The sequence below is a fragment of the Amblyomma americanum genome, chromosome 8, assembly GCF_052857255.1.
Source record: "Amblyomma americanum isolate KBUSLIRL-KWMA chromosome 8, ASM5285725v1, whole genome shotgun sequence".
Taxonomy (NCBI): domain Eukaryota; kingdom Metazoa; phylum Arthropoda; class Arachnida; order Ixodida; family Ixodidae; genus Amblyomma; species Amblyomma americanum.
In genome coordinates this window covers 124,983,497-124,994,222 of record NC_135504.1, presented here as the reverse complement: position 1 = coordinate 124,994,222, position 10,726 = coordinate 124,983,497, and the positions used below count along the sequence as shown (strand labels likewise).

At 49.5% G+C, this 10,726-nt stretch overlaps 1 protein-coding gene and 1 long non-coding RNA gene across 2 annotated transcripts; one reads left to right on the top strand and one right to left on the bottom strand.

The window, feature by feature from the left end:
* Positions 1 to 223: 223 nt before the first annotated feature.
* Positions 224 to 2,944, top strand: LOC144100672 (uncharacterized). The gene is made up of 3 exons (XR_013307789.1): positions 224 to 710; positions 829 to 957; positions 1,474 to 2,944. It is a non-coding gene; the product is annotated as an uncharacterized LOC144100672 (long non-coding RNA).
* Positions 2,945 to 5,691: 2,747 nt separating this feature from the next.
* On the bottom strand, positions 5,692 to 10,416 carry LOC144102733 (speckle-type POZ protein-like). The gene is made up of 2 exons (XM_077635919.1): positions 9,667 to 10,416; positions 5,692 to 5,811 (listed from the first exon to the last, which is right to left on the bottom strand). The coding sequence occupies exons 1-2, from the start codon at positions 10,414 to 10,416 to the stop codon at positions 5,692 to 5,694; spliced, it is 870 nt and encodes a 289-aa protein (XP_077492045.1).
* Positions 10,417 to 10,726: the final 310 nt, after the last annotated feature.

Below are 10,726 nucleotides of genomic sequence, written 5' to 3'. Positions count from 1 at the left end.
CTCAATCGAAATTGTCTCAAAAAGTATATCATTTGCCTCTCTCCTATTGGTCGGCGGCCATTTTGATTTTTTTCGTCACTGACTGACGTCGTAAATGGCGCAGAAGTGGTGACGTTGGCCATCTAATTATGCGGGCAGATTGAGACGATTTTTTGAGACTGGAAAAAGTAGTATCAACACGTTTCAGACAGAAAATGGCGGCTGTTTACATCGTCGTATACGCGGGTGACCGCGCGAGCAACGGTGTCGGAGGGTGCATGAAGACGACTTTGACGCGCGGGAGAGTTATTTCGAGGAGACTGCGCAGTGTCTGTGCGACGAACTCGCCGTTGAACTGGGAAGTGCGCGGTTGAGTGCGCTGTCAGTGGAGCGGCAGGTGCTGTGCGCGCTGCGCTTCTTCGCCTCCGGTGGGTTTCAAGGCGCCGTTGGAAATGAAGAAAATGTCGGCGCAGCCCAACCGACTGTGAACAAGCCTTTGCGGCGGGCAGCGGAGACCAATGTCAACGTTGGGTAACAGAAGGGGGGTGTTTGCTTTCCGAGGAGACCCGAGGAGAAGGCGGCGGCGAAGGAGGGCGTCCTTTGCCTAAACGTTCGCCGCGGCAGCGTCTCCGGCGTCGTCGGGTGTGTCGATTGGGCACTCATCACTATCAAGGAGTCTGGGGGCAGTGCTGCGAACGAGCCGCAAGCGGTTCTACGCTGCGGACGTAATAGTGAGTATACCTCGGCCACTGTTTTTGACCGCATGAGTTCAAGTGCTACAAGTGCATGAGCTACAAGTGCGGGCCTCGGCAGCGAGAGTGAGTACGGGCTGTGCTTGTTTTTTCTCAGATCTGTGGCGCGAACATGTGCATCCTGGCCGTGGACTCGCGCTGACCCGGATCCTTCCGCGACGCGTTTGTCTGGCGGCATTCCGAGGCGGAGGAAGGCCTGCTGGACGACGGTGATTTTTTTTTCTGGGTAAGCAGTAAAATAGCCGCGTCACCCGTCGGGCGAACTCAGTCACATCTATTGAGCTCCAGCACTATGCATTTGGCCGGATCTGCTAAAGCTACAAGAATCAGTCTGGACACTTACACAAATGCAGACACTTTACAGTATGATACAATGTATTGCCACCCTTTCCTTTTGTTAAATATAATTGCAGCAGAAACACAGGACACATATTACATTGTTGAAATGCATAGCCTTTCCTGTTGAAGAAACCAAAGCAAAATGCACCTGACAGCGCTTGTGTTTTGTAGGCAATCATAGCGCATCATTTATATGAATATGGTGGTAAAAGACTGACCTTACAGTAGTGCTCACTTATACATCTAAATCCTGCATGTATGTATGCTCTTGAATGTCATATTCAGCAAAGCCTGGATGTGGGCTACTTGGCGTGAGTCTTCTACTGTATAGCAGAGTGTCCTGTAATGCTGTTGAGATCACTGAGAAAGGACATGCTTAGCCGCATCATTTTTTGTTATGCAGGAGACTATGTCTACCCACTGGAGCCATGGCTGCCTGCACCAGTTGCACGACATTACAGACCTGACTCAGCAGAAGGCCTGTACAACACGCCACATGCTTTCACACAATTTGTGGCTGAGCGCTGTATTGGTGTGCTGAAGAGCTGCTTCCGTTGCTTTCAAGGGCACCGGATGCACCAGTGCCAGTGGAAGTAGACAGTGCGCATCATCACTGCACGTGCTGCACTTCACAGCCTCTGTTTGGATGTGCCCATATCAGCAGAGGGTGCAGGCGACACTGCCTCTGACCCAGATAACAACGGGCCACCTCTAAATGGTGGCTGCCTCGTACAGACGGGATCTCTCCTCACCTGCCTCCTGAGAAGAGCATGCGGTGCTGTACTTTTGGCCTCTCTAGGACGACCCGTCTCCAGAGGAAGGCGTACCGAGGGATGGTGCAGCGGCAGTTGCGATGGAAAATCTAGCGTCCAGAGACGACTCACCATGCTGGCATAGAGAGTCATATCAGGCACTCTTCCCCTGTTGCCACTGTCATTTCCTTGTGTCATTGCACAACACACATCTGCAAGTGTGTGAGCAATTGTGTGATGTGGTTGTGCCCTTGGCCAACCTGTGTGCAGCGAGAAGCCAGCAGTGACAAACAAGTGCCCCCCACCGGCTGCCACTTCATTTTCAGTGTGTTTGCTAGTATATCTTCCAGTCCCTCAGCAGCGTGTTGCACAGTCTCTTCCTGAAGACGGAAAAGGTGTTGAAGCAGCTCGCCCAATTTCTGAAAAGCATCATTTTGAACTCTCTTTTGTCAATGCTTATGTTAGCCCACCTGCCCCTTCTCTGCTGTCTCCTTCCAGCTTGGTGGAGTGCCTGTGGTCATTACCTGTGTGACGAACATGCATGAACCAAACGTGTAGTGCTGGAATAAGGCATGAAATATTTGTGATGCTTGTTGGAATCAAAAAGCTGTTTTTTATTGCATCATACATTCAGTAAGCGCGTTTATTTTTTTAGGCACAGCATTTGACACGAGTGTTTCTATTGCAGAAAAGGCAGTGTACATACAAGCATACTTTACCTTGATGTACAATTACCGTATGGCATTTCTGAGTGCAGTTAAGAAAAAAGTCTGAAAAATTGAGTTCAAAGTGCATGTTTTCTTTCATACAGAGGCTACCTGTACAATAAATATGGCATAGTACAGTGTACATGATGCATTTTCCGGACTACAAAACATTTTGGCACATATAAGTAGTGTAAATACCAAAGCTAAGCTTTTAGCGTAATGGTGTGTGGCTAGGGGTTTCGCTCTGTGCTAAAAGCTGTACCTACTGCAAGGAAACCGCTGTACAACAATGCATAATAAAGATTGTAAGGTGCAGTGGCTACAATGACTGCTGAATGACTAGAACATCTTCACTGATAGACAAAGATGTGTAAACATCACAGACACATCACCAAGGAGATGGTGTGTGATTAGAGGTTAGTTTACAATCACAAATCTGCAACACCGTTACTGGAAATGCTCTACAGCTGTAAGAATATACAGTCAGCTCCATTATGGGAAATTTTGAGCACTCGGTTATCGCCCCATAACTGACACCTAGCTTGGTTTGCGTAACACAGGGCTATGAAGTCTTGTCCATGATGACACGAGACGGTGACAATGCCGAATGGCCGGACAAGCTCCTTGTGCTATCATATAATATGTGTGATAAGTGCAACTGCTTTCAAGCTACTTTTCGCCTAGGTATTTAATGTCCTAGTCATTTTCAACTGGCTGTTCCCTTTCAAACTGGAGTGGCCTGTATACAGGGTGTCTCAGATATGATGGACCATAATTTAAAAAAAAAGAAAACAAGTGGTCTTCCGACCTGAAAGGAAGTGCATGTTAGAAGCTATGCAAAGTATTTAAAGCCCTTCAAACACTGCCCTCACCAAACCCAGTTATACCAACATCACTCCGCCTGCTGAGCAAAATACAATATTACACACCACTGCCCTGTCCTACCTACCTCACTGCCCTGGATCATATGCAATTCAAGCGCTGTGTACCAGCAAACATGAACAAACTTGCTCAACTTTCTGCCCAGTTGCAATTAGCCTCTATACAAGCAAACTACTACTTTCCTGGTTGACCCTGGATCTACTACATGATCAGTAAATAACGTTAATGGAACAAGCTCGTTCTCTCCTCGGTGACAATAGCAAAGTTATCAAGTCAAGTGCTTCCTTTCTCTCTAAACAAAGTGGAGCACAAACATCACAATTTCTGCATCTTGCACAGGAAAAAAAAAGAAACTACGGCAACAACTGAACATAAACCAAACGGAGCTACAAAAATACAAACGGAACATCAAGTGCTTAGCCCGATGTGGGCGGCAACACTTGGTTACGAGGCAGAAGAGTGCTGCCACAGAGGCAGGCCGTGTCGGCTCTCATTTCCCGCACCGAGATTGCAAGCTATCAGCAGCTGCACCTGTCTGTCGGCAGTTGCTTCTATGTGATGATTCATGGTTTTCTGGTATTTTCTAAAGAAAATAAACAGAACCACACGTCACTCGGTGATCGATAGGCGCCGACCGAGAACAAAGACTAAAGTTGTCTTCGTCGATTTTCGAGCCGAGCGCTGCTTGTAAGTTGATCTCGGCAGGCCCGTAGCATTCACTACCTTCAATCAGATTTTTCGGCGCACTTAAAACATCCGCAAAGTACCTTGATTTTAGACGACACGCGAAAAAACAGGAACTAGCCATGGAATCAGCTGTTTTCTTGCAGGCCGCCATGTTCACGCGATACCACTGCCAGCGCGCTTTCATGGCAAGGGAAGTTAACCTGCAGCAAATTTAATTGCAAAACTGAGAATTCTTCTAATTTTCCCTCGTGTTGTTGAGATTGCAACACAGTTTACTACCAAAATAACACATTGCTTGTTTTCTTCATTGCGTTTTTGTTCATTTTCAGACTAACATGTTCACGCTATACCGCTGACAGCACACCTTCGCGGCAAAAAAAGTGACTGAACAGCAAACTTAATTGCAAAAATGAAAACACTGGTTCTTTTGCTTGGTGCTGTTGGGTTTGAAATACAGTTACTTAGCAAAATAAAACATTACTCGTTTTTATTCACTGCGTTTTTACTGCAAAACATTAGTCTACGGTCCCTTGTCGTGCGATTAGTGGTTTCGGGGCGGAGCCCACCGCCTCCTTGCTCCGCATTGGCCGATTCGGCGGTCGGCATTTCTCGGTGTCGTCATTTTGACGTCACTGTCTCAATATTGAGACAGTTTTTTGAGACTGATCCGTAATCGCGCCCCTGGACACATTTGTAATTGTGTAAGTAATTTGCATATATTACTTCTCCCCCTTTCCTCTGTTCCTGTCCTCTCACCCCTTTCATCTAATCTCTCCATCATGCCTGCTATCCTTTATTTCCGCTGCCCCAGCTCAGGTGCTTCAGTATCGATGGCAGATGCCGGGGCGAGCAAAAATCTTTTCCTTCCTTTTTACTATTATTTTAATAAAAAAAACCACTACCACCATCTCCATCGAAGCAAGGCCGCCGCGGACAGTTTCGAACCCCGGTACTCTGGATCAGTACACGAGCGCCTTAACCACCGTGTGACCTTGGCGGGTACCTATGCAGCGTGCGGAACGCTCTCAACGTTACAGACGCCAAGCCGCTGCCGCATGCCACTGTGGTAGGGTGGGCGCGCTGCCTATAGTGTGCGGAACGCACTCAATGTTACAGACGCCAAGCCGCGTCTGCTTGCCCAGTACACCACAGCTTTCGCCCTCTAACCAGGTTTAGCATTAGTTGAACCGCAGGGAATTTTTGTAATTTTTTTCAAGAGACGCGTGTAAATTGTTTTCAGTCCTAGACCTAGACACGGATGCTGGTCCATGAGGCTGCAATGGCTTTAAGGTGGACACCATTGTTCGAATTTCAGTCGCCGGCGCCTTCAGCACATGGAACCAAAAAAGCCATTGCGTTATGTGATAGTCGCGGACCCTCGAAAGAATAACTCCCGCCGACGCGCGTGTGACAGAGGAAGTCGAACACGCAATCACCGGCTTCCCGTCTCGTAATGTGACTAGAAGTCTTTGAACGCACAAAGCGCGTCGAAGAAGCTACAGCTGCGACGCGCGTTGAGTGCCGGATCTATATTCAATGCATGGCGAACGCTTTGAACGCCGAGGAAAACGAGAAAATGCGGCAGAGAGAGGCCTACCCGGCCTCGTTGTCGCAGAACATTGGATTATTTCGCGTTGTAAGAAGGGCACAGTTGTCCTCACCTTGTAGGATGACGAGTACATCCAGGGCCGGGGCAGATGTCTCAGAAAGCACCTGCAGGTAGATATCGCTGCACGTAATTACCAAAAGTGATCCGGATTGTTGCCGGCCCTTCAATGAGTCCCCTCATGTGCATTCTGAAGAATGTGGTACGGGGTACTAGCCTGCGACATGGTCCGAACACAGTGGCGTCTTCCTGGACTGATGTCGTAGGCCAGACTGCTTGGGTGGAATGCCACGACATCAGATCAAAAAGTGGTCACGTGCTCTCGAACTTCCTCTTCCTTTAGGTGTCCCGTGATTCCTTTCGCGCGCGCTTTCGTGTTGACAAGAAAAATGTTTTTTTTTCAAGCGATGTTTATTGCCTCAGGGCATAAAAAATATTATATCAGAGATGAGGAGGATGCTTAAATAAATAAAAAGGGTGGGTTCATCTAAATAAATAAAAAAGTTTTTTCAGGAAAGGAAATGACGCAGTAACTGCCTCACATATCTCAGTGAACACCCGAACTGCGCCGTAAGGGAAGATATAGAGGAGGGAGTGAAAGAAGAAATGAAGAAAGAGGTGCCGTAGTGCAGGTCTCTGGAAAGTTCCGACCACCTGTCGAAAGCGCAAGGATATTCCCATAGGTGCAGAGCAGTGGAGAAAATTGTTCTAGAGGGAAAAAGAAAAGGAGCAGTAACTGCCTCAGTTGTTATGCACCACGAGCCAACCGTGAGGGAGGGGAAGGTGGGAGTGAAAGAAGAGAAAGAAAAAGAAAAAGCAGTGCAATTGTGGTGAGCTGGTGGTGGTGGTAGTGGTTTTATTAAAAATAATAGTAAAAAGGAAGGAAAAGATTTTTGCTAGCCCCGGCATCTGCCATCGATACTGAAGCACCTGAGCTGGGGCAGCGGAAATAAAGGATAGCAGGCAGAATGAAGAAATGAAATGAAAGAGGTGAGGGGACAGGAATAGAGGACAGGGGGAGAAGTAATATGTACAAACTATTTACACATTAAGTAATGTGTCCAGGTTGTGCGCGTGATTAGTTCAGTTTAGAGGAATTAAATCACACACGCGCACAGCACTGTGTAGGTTACAACTGGAGTGGGGCGTCCAGTTATTAATCGTTCAAGGTAGAACTCGCGGAGCGTTCGGTCACTGCGTGGAACTACCTGACGGAGAACAGACGGGACGTCAAGCCCGTGTGTTCGAGGAATGCACAGAGGCTCACCAAAGTTCGCTCACGAGTGCGCGCACTGCCCTGCGGCCACAATAGCGTCTTGATGGAGTCTGGTAGTATGCCCTGCGCACTATAGGCCGCGAGCATATCGCGACGAGCATCGGCGAACGCGGAGCAGCGAAGGAGCAGATGTTCTAGTGTTTCCACTGCACCGCATCCGTCACACACATCACTCATCGCGATTCCGTGCCGCACCCGTCGTTCCCCGGGCCACACGCAGCCAATGCGCGCGCGGAGGATCATTGCACGTTGCGACCGTGTAAGTGCGCGACAGCCGGTGACACTGTCGATGCGCTCACCTCCCGCTATGCGTGGGTCGGGGTGCTGCTTTCGGAGATGGTCGTGAAAGGCCGCACGCACGTCCTCCAGCGCAAGGGGCAGATCGCTGGCAGGTAGTTGGTGTGCAGCGGTCGCGAGGTCGTCAGCTTCTTCGTTGCCGGCGATGCCGCAGTGACCGGGCACCCACTGTGCACGCACGGCACAACCTCTCTGCGCGAGGCGCTCGATGCGCGAGCGAATTTCCCGCACTAGTGGGGTACCGCGGCCGTTAGATTGCAGGCGGCTGAGGGCGGCGCGGGAGTCGCACAGCAGAGCACTCCTGGGCGGCGGAGGGCCGAGGGTGAGCAGCAGGTCCAGCCCGAGCCGGATCCCCATCAACTCCGCCGTGGTGGAGGAGCCCAGGAAGGTTGCGTGTTGCTGGCTGTGCAGTCGCAGGGCGGGGATGGTGGCCGCCGCAGCAAGGGAGCAGTTGTCGCGGGCCACTGAGCCGTCGGTGTACACGAGGAGATGGTCCTGGAGCTCCTCGTGTATGACGGCTCTGGCCAGCTGCTGCACAGCGCAGAGGGGTGTGCTCCGCTTTCCCGCGATGCCGACGATCTCTCGCTGTACCTCCGAGGCAGCAGGCCAGGGCGCGCAGGAGCCGTAGGGGGGTGGACCTTGGGTCAATTGCTCATACTCGAGCAGCGCCGCGCCCATTCGTGAGCGCGGGTGCGAGCTCATACGCTGCAGCAGCGAGAGCTCAAGAGGAATTTCGACCCCCGGGAATCTGTGCTGACATCGTACAGCACAGAGGCGCATTTTGTGTTCCACAACCACGAATAAAATCGAAAATGAAAATTCGTTTTTGAGGACAGGGAATGGTGCGGTAACTGTCTCACATATCTCGCTAGACATCCGAACCGCGCACTAAGAGAAGAGGGAAGGAATAAAGGAGGGAGTACAAGGAGAAAGGAAGAAAGACGTGCCGTGACGAGTTTCACACGAGATTGCTTTTTGTACCATTTCACGGGAACAATCGGCCTGTAAAACTAATAGCACGATACAAAATCTGAGCACACGGTCCCTCAGAAGTAAGAATGAAAATGCGTTTGTAGACGCACAGACACGTTTACAAGATTTCTAATTGTTCCGCTCTGCCTTAAAGGAGATATGCGTAGCTTATTTACCGTTCATGTAAAATCATCTAAATAGCATGACGTGCCTGAAGTGACCAGGCATTGCGGCGCTAATGATCTAGTTTCTTGAATGCGACATTCTTAATGCACACCAACAGCTTTAATTGCATAAAATCGCGAATCGGAAATATAAATGCGTGGTTATCAGTTTTGATTACATGGCATGAAAGCGAAAGTGAGAACGAGTACGATGTAATTTAATGGGAATATATTTTTGTCCAGACCCGTGAGCCTTTCGTCTCTGACAAATATTGAACAGCCGCTGGTGCGCCAGACCTCTTCGTTTGATTTTGTATTTTTATTTTCTTTTACCATATTTTTCATGTTCTAATAATTTTGCTTACAAGCAAATGTCCACAGTACTTAACACAGTGGCAGGCTAAGAACGATATGCATGGCAAAGCAATCTGCACAGTGCACTGCTTGACTCCTTCTATGAAACCAAACCACACTGCAGAATTAAAGTTTAGGAGTTCTGTGGCAGGGTAAATGTCATGACCAGAAAATTCTTGAAATTCCAGCTCCGGAATATTTTCGACTACCTGGGGATCATTAACGTGCGCTGTGCGATGTCAGTGCACGTTAAAGATCCCCAGGTGGTCGAATTTATTCCGGAGCCCTCCACTACGGCACCTCCTCTTCCTTTCTTCTTGCACTCCCTCCTTTATCCCTTCCCTTACGGCGCGGTTCAGGTGTCCAACGATATATGAGACAGATTCTGCGCCATTTCCTTTCCCCCCAAAACCAATTATTATTATTGTTATTCCAGAACCACACGTTTGCTTGTCCGTGGTGTTGCAGTGTCTTATACAATGCGTATAGCTATGACAATCGGACATATTCATCTTAGCGTCTCTCGTACAGTCTCCGTCGTTTGGTAGGCGGCTCTATGGTGTCCTCGCAAGATTCGGGAAGGCGCTCGACTACTGATACGGAGTTTCCCGGTTCGAACCCGACCGCGGCGGCTGCGTTTTTATGGAGAAAAACGCTAAGGCGCTCGTGTGCTGTGCGATGTCAGTGCACGTTAAAGATCTCCAGGTGGTCGAAATTATTCCGGAGCCCTCCACTACGGCACCTCTTTTTCCTTTCTTCTTTCACTCCCTCCTTTATCTCTTCCCTTACGGCGCGGTTCAGGTGTCCAACGATCTATGAGACAAATACTGCGCCATTTCCTTTCCCCCAAATCCAACTATTATTATTATTATTATTATTATTATAATGACATCCAACACCAGATCTATGTGGTAGTCCACCAGTGTGCACCATCCGTCCGTCTTCATCACTTCGCACAGGTTGGCACAAATAAAATTCAGGGAGCTCCGGCGCAGAATGGTAGCGTTGAGCTTGTCGCCGACGATGAGACTGAACGCCGTACTCTCGAAGCTGAGGTTTCGGATGAGGGCGTCTTCACACTCGTCCCGCAGAGTCAGCAAGCCGTACTTGTCAGCCGCCACCATGAGGGCGTGCGCCATGTTGTCGAGGTTCGGTGAACGTCCAGTGTAGATGAAGCGGAGCATTTCTCCAAACACTTCGTACTCGATGTCTGTCACGAAGACATGCCCTTGCAGGTTCTCGAGCATGTCGTGCTGGAACATGGCTCGAAAAACTGGTGACCGGGACGCCAGTATCGCCTTGTACACACTATACCTGCCGTCGCCCACATTTACAGTGACGTCGGCGCCGCTGCCACTGTCCAGGAGCCAGCCCAAGTCTTCGGAGAAACGGCAGTCTGTGACACTCACAGTGGTCCTGTGTCGTTCTGTGTGCTCGTCGGAGTAGTCAACGAGAGTCCGATAGCAGCGTATTGTAAGCGAGTCTCCATTCATAAGATGCGCAGCTTCACTTTGCAGAGCGCTTCTGGTTATGGTGCCCAAAAATCCGCTGGTCGCTATCCCGTCCGCGAACGTTAGTACAGTCGTGGTGCTCTTGAGAGCATCATTGTTCTTCACGTCGACGACACAGAACGTTGCTTCTGCAGTCATGTTTTGGCTATCCTCGTGGTGGAGAAAAAAAGACAAGAACTGGCACTCACGGTCATCGTCGTTACCATCTTCTCCAGTGCGGAATAATAATTGGTTTTTTGGGGGAAAGGAAATGGCGCAGTATCTGTCTCATATATCGTTGGACACCTGAACCGCGCCGTAAGGGAAGGGTAAAGGAGGGAGTGAAAGAAGAAAGGAAGAGAGAGGTGCCGTAGTGGAGGGCTCCGGAATAATTTCGACGACCTGGGGATCTTTAACGTGCACTGACATCGCACAGCACACGGGCGCCTTAGCGTTTTTCCTCCGTAAA